The sequence below is a fragment of the Mytilus californianus genome, unplaced genomic scaffold (assembly GCF_021869535.1).
Source record: "Mytilus californianus isolate M0D057914Y unplaced genomic scaffold, xbMytCali1.0.p SCAF_6, whole genome shotgun sequence".
Classification (NCBI taxonomy): domain Eukaryota; kingdom Metazoa; phylum Mollusca; class Bivalvia; order Mytilida; family Mytilidae; genus Mytilus; species Mytilus californianus.
This window is the reverse complement of record NW_026262712.1, coordinates 97,301,850-97,323,903: the sequence shown is the minus strand read 5'-3', so window position 1 is coordinate 97,323,903 and position 22,054 is coordinate 97,301,850. Positions and strand designations below refer to the sequence as shown.

Sequence of the window (22,054 nt, the reverse complement as noted above, 5' to 3'; positions counted from 1 at the left end):
GCTTGCATACAGTAAATGTAAATATTTGTGAGTAATGCCCCTCCCCACCACCCCCCCCCCCCCCCCCAAAAAAAATACCCCCTTTTCCCCGGGCTGCTTTTGACAAATCTCTTGTTTTCATTTCTTTTTTATCAATCTAAAGAGAAAGACGTATACATCAGTACATAAACAATGTTTGTCATATAAACAACCGTTATAAAACAATCGGAACAGTGATTTAAATTTTCGCGGCATTTTTAACATTTCATTTTAAGACAAATTCAGATATGCGCATGCGCAGTTGTTTTTGCTGGGAAAGTTTGAATATCCGCTTTCGAGACCACGAGGTGATTCTTCATAGTTTTTATCAATATCTTTCCTATATATAGCTTTTACATTTCTATCGTAAGTATATATAAATTCCGTTGTGATTACAGTAAATACAGTATCGTATTTTCGAAATGTGAGCATATTATGTTAACATTTTATTTTAAGACAAATTCAGATATGCGCATGCGCAGTTGTTTTTGCTGGGAAAGTTTGAATATCCGCTTTCGAGACCATGAGGTGATTCTTCATAGTTTTTATCAATATCTTTCCTATATATAGCTTTTACATTTCTATCGTAAGTATATATAAATTCCGTTGTGATTACAGTAAATACAGTATCGTATTTCGAAATGTGAGCATATTATGTTATTATGAAAACTGTACGGAAAAATTGAAATTTTTCACGCGGAATATTGGGATGTTTGGCTAGCATGTTACCATTCCCAATATTACCTTGCAACGTCTTATGAATTTTTATCAACGAATACTTGGATTCATCATATGATTGAATCAAAAGTAAAAAGAAATTTTATTATTTACCTGTAAAATTCAGTTACACGAAATCTCATAAAAAATGGGGGCTTGTTTTAATACAAAATTGGGATGGAAAGATAGGAAGACATATGGTTCACCATGTTGGACCTTTAAAATTTTACTGTCAAAATTGAAGTAGTGTTTTGACAAGATAATCAAAGATGAAGGGTATATGTCAATTGGACAGATATCCAAGCAACTGCACAAATAATCCAGAAAAAGACATACGTGGATAAACTTTACCTTCAATTTGTTCAAATTAAAATGTAGTATTTAGGATTTTCTTGCAGATCATTCCTTCTGCTCTACATGTATATAAAAGGAAATGTAGTTGAGACTTTGATGACAGTTTTCACTATTGATAAATAAATTTATTTTAATTTTATTGTATTGAATATTTCTCTATAATCAGTGGTTGGACATTAGAATACATGGGTTAGGAACAGCAAACTTTGTTTCATATTTTGATCACTCGGATATTTAAAATAGACATTGGGCCAAAAATGTGCGATCAAGGGTTGTGTGCTTTCAAAAATCAGGATAGGTCAGTATATGAAATATTTTTTTTATTTTGCTGATTTTTTCCATATTTCTTTGTTTTTTTCTATATTTCTCTGAGAGGATGATTTGTAGGTTTTTATGCATATCATTAAATGTTGATAAAATCTTAAGTGTTGGTACAAAGAATTATGGTTCGTAGGAAAACCCTAAACACACATATTTTTTATTCGGTTGATTGGTTGTTGGCGGTCAAGCCATGCTCTCCACACATGAATGTGGTCAGTTTAATTGTTACAAATTACTGATCTTCTACGAATAACTGACAGTCAATGACATCTATTTAAAGTTTTATGCACCCAACCAGTTTTTTATTGTTAATAAGACAATCATCCACCAACGAACATTATGTATACATCTTTAGGTCACCATACAGTCTTCAACAATGAGCAAAAGCCCACACCATGTTAAATATGACCAGACAATGATTTGAGATGGTTTATTGTCAGATGTTGATTTTGAGTACTTGTATATTATAGCAAGAGTTTCTCAATTTCCTAATGACTAATGTTTATTTCGAAATTCAACAATCTTTATTCAAACAGTAAGTTATTGTTAAACCTTATTTGTGACAGATAATTAACTAATTGACCAAGCTTGCTTAAGAATGCAGAGATGCTATTCTTCTTTTATTGGAAAAATGTCAATTTAAGTATACCAGGCTAGCATGAAATAACTTTGTCATTGTCATTAGTTTTTTTAAATTAAAGTTCATCAGTTTTTTTCTGAGATTATTTTTTATACTCTGGTCTGATGGAGCAGTTATTGGAGAACGTTTCCTGCGGCAGAATGTTGCTATGATATTTATTGCCTCTGAGAAGACACTAGCTTGAAAATGTATTTATGTATCTGGAATGTCCGATATTGCTATTGAATCATTAAAGTTGCTACAGTTTAATATCATATGGAATGCAACACACAGAAAACACAGGATGAATGAAACTTAAATTTTAGGTTGAAACAAAGTAGAACACAACCACTAACCAATTTTGATTCAGTGTTGAATATAACACAGAACGTTTAAAAACTTGTTATCAATCCGAAATCAACCAGTCATTAGTTGAAACAATCTCTATTCAACTTTGATTGTTTTACAAAATATGGTAGTCACCCTGAATTTAATCAGAATTTAAATGAAGTTATTGGTTGAAACAATGTTGAAGCAACCATTATTCAAAATTGATTAAAAGTTGCCCATCAACGTTGATTCAACATAGGATTTCAACGTTGATACAAATTTGCAAAATCTAATAATAATTCAACATCGATTCAATGACAAATACCTCTAGATATATATAGATTTAGTTGAGTACCATGCAGTATATATTTTAATTCTTTAGAGAAAAGCGCATATACTCATCTTTTAGAATCGTCAGCTTTTTGCCGTCAAATTGTGTGCAATTTTTTTTTTTAATTGATAAAACAAAACTGATAAAGATTTATGGTTTGTTTTAAACTCTATGCTCACATCGGAATGCGTCAGATATCTTTTTTAAAGATAGTACTTGTTTTTAATGTCATGTTTCTTTCAGTTTTCTTTCTTTTTTTTTTCTTAGCTTATTATCATTGACGTCCATCACTTATCTTCCTCAACCTTTTTTTTCTTAGCTTATTACAATTGACGTCCATCACTTATCTTCTTCAACCTTTTTTAGCTTCTTATCACTAACATCCATCACTTATCTTCTTCATCCTTATTGTTTCTTAGCTTCTTATTATTGACGTCCACCACTTATCTTCTTCAACCTTTTTTTTCTTAGCTTCTTATCATTGACGTCCATCACTTATCTTCTTCAACTTTTTTTTTTAGCTTATCATCATTGACGTCCATCACTTATCTTCAACTTTTTTTTCTTAGCTTATTATCATTGACGTGCATCTCTTATCTTCTTCATTCTTTTTTTCTTAGATTATTATCATTGACGTCCATCACCTATCTTCTTCAATCTTTTTTTTTTCTTAGCTTATTATCATTGACGTCCATCACTTATCTTCTTCAATTTCTTTTTCTTTAGCTTATTATCATTGACGTCCATCACTTATCTTCTACAACCATTTTTTCTTAGCTTATTATCATTGACGTCCATCACATATCTTCTTCAATCTTTTTGTTTTCTTAGCTTATTATCATTGACGTCCATCACTTATTTTCTTCAATCTTTTTTTTTTCTTAGCTTATTATCATTGACGTCCATCAGTTATCTTCATCAATCTTTTTGTTTTAGCTTATTATCATTGACGTCCATCACTTATCTTCTTCAACCTTTTTTTCTTAGCTTATTATCATTGACGTCCATCACTTATCTTCTTCAACCCTTTTTTCTTAGCCTTTTATCATTGACGTCCATCATCTATCTTCTTCAACCCTTTTTTTCTTAGCTTCTTATCATTGACGTCCATCACTTATCTTCTCCAAGTTTTTTTTTCTTAGCTTATTATCATTGACGTCCACCACTTATCTTTTTCAATCTTTTTTTTTTCTTAGCTTCTTATCATTGACGTCCATCACTTATCTTTTTCAATCTTTTTTTCTGAGCTTATTACCATTGACGTCCATCACTAATCTTCTTCAACCTTTTTTTTCTTAGCTTTTTATCATTGACGTTCATCACTTATATATCTTCTTCAACCTTTTTTATCTTAGCTTATTATCAATGACGTCCATCACTTAGCTTCAATCTTTTTGTTGCTCTAATATTGAATAAGCGCATTTACTCACCATAATTACCACTAAATACAAATACAAAATGTTATTTTTAAATTCCTGTCAACGAACCTTTTTAATGGTTACATGTCTCTTTGTTGTAGAATGGTGGTAGAGAAATGGCGACCCAGCAAGTATAAGTGTAGCAGTATAATGATCATATGAAATCCTGATGTAATGAATATGCCATGTTTATCAGAAAAAACGTGCCGCTGGATCGGTAACGGTATATGAATGATCATCTAGTACGACAATACCAACAGATGGCTAGCGGATATGGTTATTGTGTTTAACGTTAGAAATGTCAGTTTTATAATTCAGCATCAGCAAAAACAGCCTTATCAGTTTTTTCTCATCATCAGTTTCACACATTAGTGTATACACATGGATTAATAAAAAATGTTGGTTCTATTTGTTTTAAATTAGAGATGTCAACCTAATACTCATATTTGTCTGCTTAAATAACACATTGTGTCATTTGTCTGCTTAAATAACACATTGTGTCATTTGTCTGCTTAAACAACACATTGTGTCATTTGTTGGCTTATTTAACACATTGTGTCATTTGTTTGCTTAGATAACACATTGTGTCATTTGTCTGCTTAGATAACACATTGTGTCATTTGTCTGCTTAGATAACACATTGTGTCATTTGTCTGCTTAAACAACACATTGTGTCATTTGTCTGCTTAGTCAACACATTGTGTCATTTGTCTGCTTAGATAACACATTGTGTCATTTGTCTGCTTCGTATAGCAAGAAGTTTCCGATGGAAAGACACGTTACTAAATTAGAGAAACGATCTTTATAGTGTTCTAGGTTTTATAACAAACGTGTAAATGTTGCTTCTTGGATGTTGTTGGTTAGAGAACATTTTGCCAGTATTGCATTTGTTATGTTTAGATTAAAGATAATGAAAATAAAAAAAATATTTCAACTTTGATGTTATGCTTATTATTTATATTTAAGAACTCTGCATAGTATGATACCCCTCTTTCTTTCTACATCCACAACGTTTCAATGAACATTTCTTATCAAGATAATACAAAAGTCACTCCAAACAAAGAAAACAAAACCTAAGGGAATCACATCAACTCAAATTGTAGCGAGAAAAAGTGCGCCGACAAATAAACTAAAAGGAGCGAGACCGGGTGTTTGACAAGGAAAGCGTCTTCTTGTATGCATGCATCATCTGTAATGTGAATTCACACTCAGTCAAAAGTCACAATTGGGAATAGGACACAGTCGGTAAGCCTCTCCTGCTATGTATGTGAACCTGTCTTGACGGTAAGCCTCTCCTGCTATGTATGTGAACCTGTCCTGACGGTAAGCCTCTCCTGCTATGTATGTGAACCTGTCTTGCGAATCCAGACGCAGTAAAAAATGTCACAATGGGACACAAGACCTACATAGAGACCTTATTTAACCTTATTTAATGAGACGACTTTTAGGGTGTGTTAACAAATAGTCCGTTTCTATGTATGTTGGCGTTTGTTTTTGTTACAGTTCAGTGTTTCTGTTGTTCCGTTGTTTTCCTCTTATAGTTGATGTGTTTTCCTCGGTTTTAGTTTGTAACCCGGATTTGTTTTCTCTTAATCGATTTATATGACTTTTGAACACCGGTATATGTCGATGATGAGTTCAGTTACAGACACAAATTATCGGTTTATCGATTTAATAAAAAGACATACACTAACCCACAAAACACCATATAGAAAATTTGACATTCAGTTTAACGATCAACATGACATTAAGAAACCATCAGTCAACCCAGATACTCAGGAAGGGTAAACAGTTCCTACTGAACTGGTCCAGTGATATTCTCACGTTAGGAACACGATCGATGGTGTATTTTGACCATTTGAGAGCACATCTGTTTCAAACAGATTAAGTGTTTAAATCTTTTGATGTTATGCTTTTTGACCATTTGAGAGCACATTTATTTCAAACAGATTAAGTGTTTAAATCTTTAGATGTTATGTAATGGATAGTAATCCTTGTGACAACAAGGACTTTTTAAAAATATTGACTCAGTTTAAAAATTCCTCTAAAAAAACGTTTGCTCCTAAACCGCTTAAATAAGAGCAAATCATGAAAGTTATACATCTCTTTTATCTTTATTACTCCCAATCTTTAACCGTATTTAGATAACTGGATCTTTTATCACTCATCATGGAACCCCAAATGACATATTAAGTGCTTCACAAACAATGTCATATCACTGGGTCTAAAAGAGATGCGAAAGATACCAAAGAGACATTTCAACTCATAAGTCGAAAATAAAAAGACAAAAGTAAACTTATTTTCAGATTATTAACACTTTTTTCCTGCCAAACATAATAGGGTCTCAGGGAATGTCAGGGAATGATGACTATCATACAAGTGAGGGGTTTTAGCTAGCTTTAAAACCAGGTTAAATCTACCATCTTCTACAAAACGAAATGCCCGTGCCAAGTCAGGAATATGAAAGTTGTTTTCCATTCGTTTGATGTGTTTGGGCTTTTGATTTTGTCATTTGATAAGGGACTTACCGTTTTAGGTTTTCCTTGAAGTTCGGTATTTTTGTTATTTTACTTTTTCACAGTTGCTGTTTTACCTCGTCACCAAAGCTTTAATTAGAATGTGGATATTAAAAATATCCAAAAATCTGTTTTAACGTACTCGCTGATTCTTTTCATTGTACAACCATTATAAAACAGTTGAATTCTCTAACCTTTACACACGTTTTCTCTATGTTAACCATAAAGATAAACTGAGGGTATAAGTAAAGATTTTTTCATTAAATACAATGGAAAATGTGCATGCACATATATGTATCTTTTTTGTAAATCCCTATGATCCAAACAAAGATTCTTTCAAACCTATATCATCATCTTTGATATCTTGAATGATAATATATTTGGAAGCTCATTTGATCATGTTGATGGACAAATTAAAATGTTTGCACGGTGTATGGCTTCATATTTTTCAGTTAAAAGCTGTTTGCCTGTGATCCTAATTTTGATATTCAGAATGTGAATTTTTACTTCAAAATTGACAAGCGACTTCTTATAATAAGGGGAAAGATTACAAGGGGACATTCAAAACTAAATGAGACACTAAAAATTGTACAAAACAAACATCATCAAAACAGGGGTCGAACTGACAGGCTCCGGAAGAGTAAGCAGTTCCTGCTTCACATGTGGCACCCGTTTTGTTACTCATACATGTACAGTTTCGGTGATATTTAGTCGCATTCGGTAATGTCACGGGATTGTGGTTTCACCGATTGGACCATAAACGTCACCATCTGTGACACAGATATTCGATAATGGTCAACCATTAAAATTTTCGAAGGGATGATTTCAACTTCACACTTGGAATCCTTGGATCAAAAGCTTCCCTGTAAGCAGTATACATCATTTCCTTGTCATTGACCTTTGTATCTATAGTACAGTAAATCCTTATTATTGATCTTTTTATCTGTAGTAGTAGAGTATTTCCTCGTCATTGACCTTTGTATCTGTAGTAGAGAAAATCCTTGTCATTGACCTTTGTATCTGTAGTAGTAGAGTATTTTCTCGTCATTGACCTTTGCATCTGTAGTAGAGTAAATCCTTGTCCTTTGACCTTTGTATCCGTTGTAGCAGAGTATTTCCTCGTCATTGACCTTTGTGTCTGTAGTAAAGTAAATCCATGTCATTGACCTTTGTATCTATAGAAGAGTAAATCCTTGTCATTGACCTTTGTATCTGTAGTAGAAAAAATCCTTGTCATTGACCTTTGTATCTATAGTAGAGTAAATCCTTGTTCTTGACCTTTGTGTCTGTAGTAGAGTAAATCCTTGTCATTGACCTTTAATCTATAGTAGAGTAAATCCTTGTCATTGACCTTTGTTTATGTAGTAGAGTAAATCATTGTCATTGACCTTTGGTGTTTTTATCTCATTGGCAGTAATACCACATCATTCTACTTTCATTTTTAATAATATTTTCATAGATCTAAAAACTTCGACCATGTCGACCATATTAAACAAAATTGAGATTCGAAATGGGAAATGTGTCAAAGAGACAATAACCAGACCAATGAGCAGAAAACAGCTATATTATGGACACATTTCATGAATAATGAATGTTTATAAACAATCGTTTTTATATTAGACTGCGGTTCCGGAGACAATATTTCCTAGGAACAAATTTGGTGCATCAAGACTAATTTTTTTTTATCTTGATGACATGATAGCGAATATAGTGAATACAAGAGAAAAGCCTAGAAAAAGTTCAGGACTTTAATATTTCAAATAACCCCTACGTTCCTTCCATAGATATAAATTTGGCTCTGGAACTTTATCACATTTCACACGTGGATTTCTGAAAAATACCAATACATCACATAAAGCAAACAACATACATGCGCCATTTACCACCCATTGGACCCAGAAAAAAATGAATTGAAACATCCTTTTTCGATCCTTTAAAAAATCAACTACCTTCTCAATAAGATCAGAAGGCAATTTTACATAAGCATGACGATGTAAGAAGGTCTACTTGAATACAATTTTATCACGTACTTTGTAAATACGTGGTATGCAGATCTCCATTTGTTCTTTAATACTAATATAAGTCTTGGAATTTGGCTGTTTGTTCTATTCAAACGTATGTTTAAATTAAACATTAAAAAGATGATTGGGTTGAAATTGCAAAAGGCCAAAAGATGGAACCTTTTTGTACATAAAAATACGATTGAAGACAGTAAATTGACGAAGAATGTACTAAGTTCAGAATACGAAAGATCACACTGGTATATTGTGCCATGACAGCAAGCTTTTGCCGCAACTCCGTATACTAATGTCACAGAGGAAATAAATTAAAACATTATTTAATCATTGTGTGCCGGTACGAAGTTCAGCTATCTAGACCATGTATTGTTCATTGTTGTTGTTTGAAGCGATATTATTACAGAGGAGTCGGCCGTTGGTAGTTGGTGTGGCCTCTTGTACAATTTTCCTCAACGTCTCTTTACCATTTATCCTCAGCACAGAATTGCCTGTATATTGTAAAATATTATAGGTATTTCCTGTTGTTCTCGTGTCAAATGTCACAAATTACATGTAGCTTGTCGTCCACGTTTTTTGTCTCCGATGATCTAAATAGATTACAAATCAATTGGTATAAAAATAAAAAATTCAAATACGTACTTGTAACTTTCTTTTTCAAAAACTTTCCTTTGTATGACAGCAAGCTTCAAACTGCGGCAAAATATTCCCGCAAATGTCTGTTTCTTGATGTCATTTAGTTGTTCTGTAACGAGGATTTGACATACATAAATACAATGGAAATGAAATTATCTGCTGTGGGATTCCAATTACAGTGTTTTACTGAATACAACATAAATGCAGATAAGATGATATCTGTTAAAAATGAGACGGAAGATACCAAAGGGATATTCAATAATTCGAAAAACTAGCTTACAATGCAATGTCAAAAAACGAAAACGATCAAAAGACAAACAACAGTCATAATTTTGCCTGGTTTTACAATGAAAATTATTTTGAAATTGTCATGTGTCCAACATTACTGAAGGGATATTTATTGCTTGTCCTTGTCTGCAAATATACATATATGTGTCATATACCCGAAAACTACCTTTTGACTGAGTGTGGTTATGCATTACAGGTGGTGGATGCATTCAAAGCAAGATATGTTTACCCTGTCGAAGCACCCGTTCTTGCTCTTAAAGGTTATGTGATTCTTTCAGTTATATTTGTTACCTTGATTTGTCTATTCTTAATAGATTTATTAGATTCGGACATCGGTTAACTACCGTTGCCTTACATTTCAGCCTATACTTGTTGTCCTTTTGGGGCTATATCAGCAGTTCAATAGATATAAGAAGGTGTGGCATGAGTGCCAAGGAGACAACTAAGCTTTATATGTTTTTACTTCCAATTTTTTTGGCCTCGTATAACTGAAAAACATTTTAAGTCGAAACTTGCTTTTGGTGTACTAAACATTGTTCCATTACCTTTTCCTTGTCAAAATGCGTATCTGGTGTAGTGAAATTTGAACCGTTAATGCTATTTTGTCTAAAGGAATATCTGTTGCTGTAAAATTGCTATTGGTTTTTTTTCACGATGTTGTAAGACAACTTCTTTAATGTTTTCTACTGCTAAATTTACATTTAAACTCTTCTCTTGGTCTGTTGTCAAATAAGAACATTAACATGATTACGATATGACGCTTTCAATTTTAATATACCAGCAATGTAAAACAAATCACATAGTGTTGCTTACTCTAAAGAATTTTAGGCAATGTCTTAATTATTCATCTATTATTTTTAGTCAACTAATATTCTTCTTTGTTAATTGTTTTGATTTCCTATAACATTGTTGTCCCTTGTTTCTCTATTCTTATTATCGAAGTTATAAATAGAACAATAGACTGAACAAAACATGATAAAGGTTCCTCTTTACTTCGAGGCAGATTACTATAGTCATGTAATGATGACAGAGGTTATTCATAAAGGAAGAACACACTTTTTGTGTAGTGCTTCTGAAATGCTTTTGTGTAGTGCTTCTGAAATGCTTTTGTGTAGTGCTTCTGAAATACTTTTGTGGAGTTATAATCACCAGGAATGCTTAAACCTGAACATTTGAAATCCAAGGACATGTAAATACGTGGAAATGTCATTTGGGTGTTATTAAACTGCCAAATCATGTCCTGGACATTTCATACATTGATTTCTATTGAAATATCGCAATTTTGATTTCTTTGCGGATCCTTCATTTTACAACACATATTATAAATATATATATCCCTTTTGGTCATATAAATCTTCACGTGTTTGGTTTATAAATATTGAACTTTCAGGATTCTTCATGAGATAAATCCTGAAAACCGTTTCGGACGCATAAAAGCTATAAAAAAAATTTTAAAGTAAAATAACAAAAATACCGAACTCCAAGGAAAATTCTTATCGGAAAGTCCTTTATAAAATGCAAAATCAAAGCTCAAGCACATCAAACGAATGGAAAACAACTGTCATATTCCTGACTTGGTACAGGCATTTCCTTTTATAGAAAATGGTGGATTAAACCTGGTTTTATATCTAGCTAAACCTCTCACTTGTATGACAGTCGCATACAATTCCATTATATTGACAACAATGTGTGAACAAAAGAAACAGACATAATAGGTAAAAATGTCAAAAATAAGGATACAACAGTCAACATTGTGTTATAACCTTAATCACTATAAAAACAAACAAATATGTCAACAAAGAAAAACAAAATGTCATATAACAAAGCACATACGCAAAAATAAAAGACAAACATACAAACAAGAGTGCACACGCTGAAATGTCTCGACTGCTTTACTGACCATTGATTTTATGTTGAAAGTCTTAGAGATAGAAGTTTAACTAAAAGCATTACAGAAACTTAACTTACAACCATTCCATAAACCAAAAATAGATTAACTATTGCTTATAGTCGTTGGAAAACAGACCAATACACAAAAACTTAACATTGACTAGTGAACAATGAAAATTAGGTCAAGTTCAGATGACACCAGCTAGACACTCGTACACCTTACAATCATTCCATACACTAAATATAGTTGATCTATTGCTAACAGTACTTGAAAAACAGACCAAACACCAAAAAATTAACCATGTTCATGAGGTCAAGGTCAGATACACCTGCCAGTCTGACATGTACACCTTGCAAACATTCCATACACCACGTATAGTCGACCTTCTGCTTGTAGTATCTGAGAAACGGACACAAAAACTTTAACCTTGATCACTGATCGATGAATTTAGGTCGAGGTCAGGTTAACCCTGTCTGACAGACATGTAGACGTTGCAAGGAACCCATAAACCAAACATAGTTATCCCATTATGTCAAGGACAATGGGCATATGGCAGACGGAAACTTCGTAACATAAGCTATCTGCATACAAGGTATGAAGCATCCAGGTCTTCTACCTTCTGAAATATAAAGCTTTATACAAATAATTTACGCCGACGCCGGATAATAATACCTATGTCTCGAATTCTGCAACGAAAGACTTCGACTTTCGTCGCAGACGAGACAAAAATGAGGCGAAGGAAGCCGTGTCTGTTGTTTCTCTAATTTCTAGCTCTGGAGGATATATTAATGGAACCTAATCAGAAAAGTTTGGATTGTTAATGGAAAGAACATCATCAATATATCTGAATGTGAAATTAAATTATCTGTCTTCTTTGATCTTCTTGTTTTTAAAATCTAAAGGAACTCCGACTCATATTAAAATAAGAAGAGGTCGGCAAGAAGTGGCGCACAGTTCGTTCCCATAGGAATGCCGACAATTTGTTGAAGAAGTCTTCCTCCAAATTCAACAAATATTTTGTCAATAAGAAACTCTAGCATAAAGTGATCTTGTCAAGCGTTTCCGGTGCGTTCGGTCAATGGCGGTCACGTCTTCAATTTCTTCCGTAAATACTCGATAGGCAATAAATCTTGGTATAATAATACTGGCCATTAAAGAACACGAATATGGTTAAAGATAAAAAAGGATACGCATGAGCAGGCCACCTGACATTGAGTTTTGCTTGATGTATGAATAAGTCTACAAGTGAGCTTACATTTAGGCAATTGGCATCTTGCAGTTTGGTCAGATTGTCGCAGTTGTTCGTTTGACGAAGCGTCGGGGAGATGTTTTTTCTGGTAATACAAGGTGAATACGACAATCAATTAACGTGATGCTGTTACGTCACTCGCGGAAAACTACTTTACATGTCTGCCATATACGATCCATCAGTTATCATAGAGCATAACAGACTGTACCTAACCTAATGCGATTTTTCTATCCATTTATCCTATCCGTGGCATCGCATTTCCTGTGACTTTCAAGGATTTCGAAGATTGCATAATTTTTTTTACTGAGGACACCACAAATAACGACCACAAATGGTTTTAAAAGGGTACATTCGGTATCCCGACATTGTTGACAAAACCTTTAGTACGACGTTATGCAATAAGTATCAAACGTTTGAAACGAACTTTCAAATTTTATTCGGAGGTTTTAATATGTAACCAATAAAACAATCTCTAATTTAACTATATTTTTTTTAATTCTTTTTTCGAATAGTACAGTTAAAAAAACACAAAAAACTTCTATCAAAACTACCTGACATCACAAGACTGATTAATGATCAGCTATCATATTTTGCAATCTCTATATCTTGTATTTGACAAGATTAAAGGTTATAATATATTTTTGCCAGTATTTTTTTTTACCGATAAAAAAATGTTTCAATACAATTACTTGATTAGCCTATACAAATCAAATTGTTAAACTTTGTTCTAAGTTTTTTGACATCGGCTAAGGGTATATGTACCAGCATCGCTTTAGAATTTAAAAAAAAATACAAAAGTCTAAATTATTTGGATATAAACATGATAAATATCATAACAAAATTTAAAACATTAAAAAGTGTAAGAATTTTAAAACAAACATTCAATGTTCCAAACAGGATTTAAAAATAGGCAAGATGTTACTGTAAACTTGAGGTTCGAAAGATCTTGTGACGCTCACCTAGGTTTATGTGCATCTTCAACAATGGGCAAAAACACAAACAATCGTCATTAAAGAGCAATTACTCGAAAAAGGAGTAGACTGACAATTTTGGCCATAAGACTTATATTTGTAGAAATTGACTTCCTGATCATTTGTTTGCTATTTATAATTTTTATGTCAAGCGACAAAATATCGAGGGGAATATAAATTCACCCTTGTTTGTCCGTCCGTCCGGATATAGATACATGATATGTCCGGCTATCTCCTTCTTAAGTTTTGGAGCTACAGCTCTACTATTTTGTTTTTACACATAATTGAGGTGTGCATGTCCACAGGATTTTGATTTGTTTTCAAATATTCTCAAAATGCCAGGTATTACGACTTAGTCATTTTTTATGGTACTAGCTGCATTAAGAGATATGGTTTGTCTGGCTATCTATCTCCTCCTACAGTTTTGAGCAACAGCTTTACTATTTTATAGGTTGTTTGTACACATAATAGAAGTGCATGTTCACAGGATTTTGATTTTTTTCAAATATTCTAAAAATGCCAGTTATTTGGACTTTGTAATTTTTTTGTACTTAGAATAAAAATAAGAGATAGATCATCTTTATTTTTTAAAGATAATAATATCTTTATTTACCGAAGTCATAATATGCATACAACATATAAACTACACACAGTATACATAGATAGCAGAAGCATATTATAACATGTTATATCTTACTTTTTTGTGCACGAAATATAAATTTACCCAAATTACATAGTTCTCTAAGATTATTCGAACTTATTAATTGTATATATTTATACAAAGAAGGTTTTCTCCAATAATAAGGTTTGATCAAATAATATCTAAGACCTTGGGACATTTTAAAATGAAACGTATCTCATCCTCAGTGTCATTTAAAAAAAAAAAACTGCAGAGTCTTTTACTTCTAGGAATTGCAGAGTAACGTCCACATTTTATAGCTAAATCATCATATATTGTGTTAGATTTATATTTTTTATGGTCAGGCGGGGACATCATTTGTGTATTACAGACAGCGCAACAATTTCAAGTTGTACTTCAACATCACTGCTTGTCAAATCTAAAGTATGTGAAACTATACTCATGCATATGGCAGAGCAGAGGAGGGCATCGCCCATATCTAGTTATGTATCTATTATAGTGTTATTAGGGCAAACGGCAATCAATTGGTAAAAATCGTCATTAAAGGGCAATGATTCAAATAAGGAGTCGACCCGCGATTTCAGCCTTCTGACTTATTTGTACATCTTGTCCTGCTGATTCTGTTGGTCTTTAAAATTCTCTCCCGTCTATTATAGATCTCCAAACGGTAGGCAAAAATGTGTCAGTTAAGACAATAAAAGAAGTAGTCTAAGAATTTTGATGTAAATAGATTGTTGGTAGATTTCAACATTCTTAACATTTCCTCCATTTCATGGCGGTTTTCAAGATAATAGACAAAACTTTTCTTTCCGTATGTCATTTTTTTAGCCAGGTCAGCAATGTTGGTTGGCAAGCGGGGACATCGGACACAGGTTTTAAACTAAATACTCCAATGGTGAGTATGGCTACGTTTGGTTAAATTTGGCCAAGTAGTTTCAGTGGAGAAGTTTTTTGTAAAAGTTAATTGTCGATGACGGACGTCAAGTGATGAGAAAAGCTCACTTCATCCTTTGCGTAAGGTGAGCTCAAACGAACACTCCAACATTTAAACTGAATTGGAAAAGACACTTAAGCAATTAACTGAACCGAAAAAAAAAATCCCTTAGTGCATACTCGATTTATTTTGCCATATCAATAATGAGTTTAATATAGAAATAAGGAGGTGAGGTATGATTGCCAAATAGACAACTATCCACCAAAGTTCAAATAAAATGAATGTGAGCAATTATAGGCAACCGTACGGCCTTCAACAATGAGAAAAAAGCATACCGTATAGTCGGCTATAATGCATACTCTTTGTTAAAAGGGCATATTGAAATAGTATATGGTCCGTTTTGCTTTTCACTAGTATTCAAACATATGAAGTTTAAAAAACATTCTAAATTGCTTACATCCACTTCATTTGAACTTTGGTGGATAGTTGTCTCATATGCAATCATGCCACATCTTTTTATTTTCATATTAAAGTAGCTTTTTCAGATAACAATATACCACCTTTTCTGAATTTTTTACCATAACTGTTGAGACATTTCATAATTTCCTGGAATTTTTCTAGCTTTAGTAAACATCACCCTAGTATTGGGAATTGCACTTGTCAGATCAGAACCAATTTCTCATCTAATAATTTCCCTGGTAACATTATTATAAAGTGTATTCTAATTAGCCTCTAGTACTTACCATGGACAGTATAAAAAAGGACCTTGATAGCAATAGAATACACAAACTTTTACCGATGTAATCACAAAATTAAGATAATGTTACAGAGTTACATAAAAAGTAAAATAACAAAATATCGAACTCCAAGGAAAATTCAATACGGAAAGTCCCTTATCAAATGGCAAAATCAAAAGCTCAAACACACCCAACGAATGGAAAAAAAATGTCATATTCCTGACTTGGTACACGCCAGTGTATTGTATTGATTGTTACATTTATTGATTTGTATTATCTCCCTTACTCCTTGTGTCATATACATGTATGACTATTGATGGGTTATTTCTCTTTATTGTTTATCGCCTGACATTCATTATTAAATGTGCCTTCCTAACGATCACATGTGTTAGTTTTCTCTGCTTACTGGCGTGGTGGCAGCGGTTTAAGAAACCCACAGCTCGAATAACTCAAGAGTTTTAAACATTATTCCACTCAAGTTAAAGGTGAGCAGGAACATTTGTCATTTATTTTGACTAACACGTTTTACCGAATTGTTCTAACTAAAAGCCCCACTAGAAGAGACACTAAATGGTATGAATTCAGCAGACAAAATTATTTGGTCCGACATGCTAAGAGAACATTTCGAGTTTGCCCAAAAGTCTCTGAGCTCCCGTAAGGCCGCCACGCTACCTTAATGCAGTGATCAACTATGGATAGTCACCGTCATCAAATGTTGTGGCAACCGTGCGAAATCGAAGCGCTTTCCATTGCCGGTAGTGTCAAACATTTCAGTCCCTTTATTATTCAGTCAAAACTCCAAGCTAATGTGTTGACAGACAGCAAACCATGCATACAGGGCTTTGAAAATCTATGTCGTGGTGAATTTTCTGTCAGTCCGCGTATCACATCGTTTCTTTCCGTCGTAAGTCGAAACCAGGTTAGCGTCAATCATTTATCCGGTCGTGCAAATATTCCATCGGACTTTGCAAGCCGAAACGCACCCTTGTGTACAGAGCCTAATTGTCAGGTTTGTTGCTTTATATCGCGTACCGAAAATTCTATCGTACGAGCCGTAAGCATTCAAGACGTTCTCAATGACAGATTTCGCCTACATTTTACAACCAGGTCGGCCTGGATTAATATTCAATCAGAATGCACTGATCTAAGACGCATTAACTCTCATTCAAAACAAAGCACTCGGCCCTCTAAAAAACTGACAAACATCACAGACGTCAAACGTTGCCTGAATGTTGCATCAATTGCCAAAGACGGTTTGCTAGTTGTTCGACGTTGTGATCCCCTTGCTCCACCCAACAAATTGATCATTGTTCCACGTAGCGTTCTTAACGGACTCGTCACTGCTCTACATATTAAGTTGGACCATCCGTCAAAACACCAACTAAACCTCGTCTTAAAACGACACTTTTACGCTTTAGATATGTCAAAGGCGGCCGAACAGGCTAGTAACTCCTGTCACACATGCGCGTTTTTAAAACTGTTCCCTAAGAGCCTCGTCGAACAGTTTTCAGAAGACCCACCGGACTTGGTTGGCATATCTTACGTGGCAGACGTTCTTCAGCGCAACCGTCAACTCATCCTGGTCGTCAGAGAAACTGTAACATCGTACACTAGTACGTGCTTTATCAATGACGAAAAACTGGGTAGCTTGCGTGATGGGTTAATACACTTATTGATACCTTTAAAGCCTTTAAACGGTCCCAGTGTTGTCGTTCGAGTTGACCCGGATTTTCGCCCTTTATGTGACGATTCCTATTTAAAGCAGCTCAACATATCAATTGAAATTGGTCGCGTCAAAAGTGAGAACAAAATCCAGTTGCCGATAAAGTCATCGCTTAGCTTGAAGACGAGTTACTTCGTGAAGAACGCGATCAGTCTCCTTTATCTGAAAATACACTAGTAATTGCTACCACGAGACTTAATCCAAGGCTTCGCCAGCGTGGATTGTCCTCCCGCGAGCTATGGACTCAAAGAAATCAGTTTACTCATGAACAATTGCCAATTTCTGACATGAACCTTATTCGTGCACAACACGAGGCCCGAATTAAAAATCACGGATTTAGCGAAATTTCGAAATGCAGTAGACCCGGTCGTCTGATCCCTGATGTTTCTATAGGGGATTTGGTTTACTTATATATCGACAGGTCAAAGACCCAATCGAGAGATCGGTACCTTGTAGTAGCGCGTGGTGGCGAATGGTGTTTCATCAAGAATTTTCAGGCAATCAACTCCGCGCCTCGTCCAACAAAGTAAAACTTTGGGAATGTTATAAAGTTTTAAACACCATAAATTTCCACCGAAATCCAAGATACTCTCAGAACGAATACGATCAGGAGTCAGATTGTGATTACCATGATGAAGATAGCCTTCCCGGGCCTATCCCTGACCTACCACCAGCTCGCGCGGAGCCCCCGCCTATTCCTATTTGCGAAAATATCGACGATGTTGATAATCTGGACGAGCCGACTGGGCTACCTGATAATAGTCTAGAACGTAACATTACAGATAGTAAGTCAAGCAATGAACAAGATAACAAACGCGTTCTCCGTAAGCGCTCCGAATTGAAAACGCCAGCGCGGTTTAAAGATTTCATTGTCTTTTAAATTTAATGCTCACTCGTCCGTAGGTTGTTAAGTTAAGGTTGCACTTTGTAAATACAGCTGTTTCTCAAACCACGCCTCTTTTGGGGAGATTTAGAATATTCATAGAAAATTAATTTTGTTTACATACTGGTTCCCAGTTATGCTCTCTGTGTTCCATCTCATAGAGACATAACTTGGGAATGTTACCAGTAAATATACATGTGCATATTGTTTACATTGAAATCTGTGGTAACCCTTCATTCGAGGTAGGGGTAGTTAAGAAAATTAGTGTTAGTTTAAACTCTGAAAAGTTCAGGGCATATAAACGTTGAAAATATGCCGCACAGCCCTATATTTTGACCTTTGAAAAAAATTGTAGTGCATATGAACTTTCAATTCTAGGATAAGATTTTGTTCAAAACTTCATAGTAAAAGTGGTACAGTTTTAGCCGTAAAAGGAGTTCCTATGGAAAATTGCATTGCCAATATTTACAGAAATGCAACCTATAGTCATATTTCTTTCTGTATTTCATTTACCCATAATTTTAAGTTTATTACAATGTACTGTTTTTTTTGTTACTACTTATACAATATATATACATTCATTTGATCGCATTCGATGAAGATATAGTATAGACTTTAAAGGAGAAAAGAAATGTCAGAATTATTTCATATTCTTATTGATAGTTATGTGTTTAGTTTATGCATATTGATCACATTTATTTTCTTTCGTGTTCTTAAGATAACAGAGATTACTAGTTAATAATTGTGAGCATATTATATATATATATATATATAAAGTCTAAATTGAAAACAACGTTCAAACCTATGATTGCGTTGGATAAAAACCGCAATTTTTATACGTGTGCATGCAAAACAAATTTCTTGGTAGAGGGGTCTAAATACAGCACAAACAACATTTTCCAAAAGACCAAAAAAAAGTGAAAAAGTCTATTTTAACAAAACGCATTTGACTAACAGGTCGAACAACTGATGTTCTTAAACCCTGCTGACTGCCATTGGCGATTGCCAAATAAATTGATCACCAGATCTAACAAAATCGATCTTAATATTAATTAAATACCAAACAGAAAACAATCAACTTGTGGAAAAGATGGTATACCACAAACATGAGGTGCAAAAATTTGTACACCATATCCGGATTTCGACAATAAATGTCTCTTCAGTGATGTTAGGGATCGAAACTGTATTTGGAAGGCCATATGATTTACCTCAATTTAGGATAGACTCTTGAATTTTAAAGAGTCGAAATAGGATGAACAGATCATATAAACCCGAAGGAAAATATAATACAAGCCCAAACGAAAAAATATAAAAAGTCTAAATTGAAAACAACGTTCAAACCTATGATTGCGTTGGATAAAAACCGCAATTTTTATACGTGTGCATGCAAAACAAATTTCTTGGTAGAGGGGTCTAAATACAGCACAAACAACAATTTCCAAAAGACCAAAAAAAAGTGAAAAAGTCTATTTTAACAAAACGCATTTGACTAACAGGTCGAACAACTGATGTTCTTAAACCCTGCTGACTGCCATTGGCGATTGCCAAATAAATTGATCACCAGATCTAACAAAATGGATCTTAATATTAATTAAATACCAAACAGAAAACAATCAACTTGTGGAAAAGATGGTATACCACAAACATGAGGTGCAAAAATTTGTACATTTTGTTAGATCTGGTGATCAATTTATTTGGCAATCGCCAATGGCAGTCAGCAGGGTTTAAGAACATCAGTTGTTCGACCTGTTAGTTAAATGCGTTTTGTTAAAATAGACTCTTACTTTTTTTTGGTCTTTTGGAAATTGTTGTTTATATATATATATATATATATATATATAACCAGTCTAAAAGGGTACAACATCACCAAAAAATGACAATAAACGAACAAATGTAACTATAAATATTTCGGATAACAGATATCCTTCATCAGTATGAGCACGATGTAAAATGAATCAGATCAATCTATTCTGATTATTAAACTATAGCAATCTTGAATTCTATACAATAAAAAAAGTGAACCAGTTTCACCCGAACATCATATGTAGAGACACTTATAAACTTTTTAAATTTTCAAAAAACGACTCAAAGACATGCCTAAAATGAAAATAGTAATTAGAGATATGAACTGGCACAACTCTAAAATTCCAAAATGACGTCAGTTAAGATGTTACAACAACTGCGTGTAAATACATTCTCAAAAAAAAAAACAGCACTGATTGATATAAGCTTGTAAAATATGTCAAACAGAGGCTTTTATCATCCCAAATAAATAGCAGTTTTATAATGAAAAGAAAAAATAATAGTAAATTTTGGATAAGGTTAAAAAATTGGACGTGGATGCGTACTTGTACATCCCTACCAAATGAAACCCTGGTATTTAAACTAGTAAAATTCAAAAAATTCCAAAATTTTGGAATTTTAGAGTTGTGCCAGTTCATATATCTAATTACTATTTTCATTTTAGGCATGTCTTTGCGTCGTTTTTTGGAAATTTTAAAAGTTTATTATCGTCTCTACATATGATGTTCGGGTGAAACTGTTTCACTTTTTTTATTGTATAGAATTCAAGATTGCTATAGTTTAATAATCAGAATAGATTGATCTGATTCATTTTACATCGTGCTCATACTGATGAAGGATATCTGTTATCCGAAATATTTATAGTTACATTTGTTCGTTTATTGTCATTTTTTGTTGATGTTGTACCCTTTTAGACTCGTTATATATTATATTTTGTAGTGTACTGTATCATATTTATATGATCCATCGCCCCGTAAGATTTATCGTTGGCTATTATTCAGTCATTCTATATATATATATATAACATGACTGAATAATAGCCAACGATAAATCTTACGGGGCGATGGATCATATAATTATGATACAGTACACTACAAAATATAATATATTACCAGTCAATAAGGGTACAACATCACCAAAAAATAACAATAAAATGAACAAATGTAACTATAAATATTTCGGATAACAGATATCCTTCATCATTATGATCACGATGTAAAATGAATCTTGAATTCTATACAAAAAAAACAGTTTTACCAGAACATCATAGAGACGCTAGTACAATTCTAAAATTTCCAAACCCGGCGCAACGACATACCTAAAATAAAAATAGTAATAATTTGCGATATGAGCTTGCACAACTTTAAAATTCCAAAGGTGACGACAGTTAAGATGTTACAACAACTGTGTGGAAATACATTCCCAATAAACAGCACTAACCGATCTAAGCTTGTATAATATTTCAAATTTGACAACGGCAGAGTAATTAAAACAGCGGCTGCGTATTTAAACACCTCAAATAAATAGCAGTTTGATAATGATAAGAAAAATAATTGAATGTGACTGCGTACTTTTACATCCCAAATGAGTAGAACCCTGTAATTAAAACTAGTATAATTAAAAAATTCCTTAAAAATGTAGGAGTCTAGTACAGAAGCCG

General features: G+C 33.6%; 1 protein-coding gene and 1 long non-coding RNA gene across 2 annotated transcripts in view; both read right to left on the bottom strand.

Moving 5' to 3' along the window:
• LOC127705392 (uncharacterized) overlaps nt 1-4,907 on the bottom strand; it is a 44,650-nt gene extending 39,743 nt beyond the window's left edge. The window contains exon 1 of the long non-coding RNA XR_007983861.1: nt 4,542-4,907. This is a non-coding gene — a long non-coding RNA (uncharacterized LOC127705392). The remainder of the gene's footprint in view (nt 1-4,541) is intronic.
• Nucleotides 4,908-8,358: 3,451 nt separating this feature from the next.
• LOC127705373 (peroxidase-like protein) overlaps nt 8,359-22,054 on the bottom strand; it is a 67,919-nt gene continuing 54,223 nt past the window's right edge. Inside the window, exons 12-13 of the mRNA XM_052209676.1 lie at nt 9,282-9,384; nt 8,359-8,454 (exon numbers count right to left, since the gene is read on the bottom strand). Coding sequence (XP_052065636.1) covers nt 8,373-8,454; nt 9,282-9,384 — 185 coding nt within the window. The 3' untranslated portion in view covers nt 8,359-8,372. The remainder of the gene's footprint in view (nt 8,455-9,281; nt 9,385-22,054) is intronic.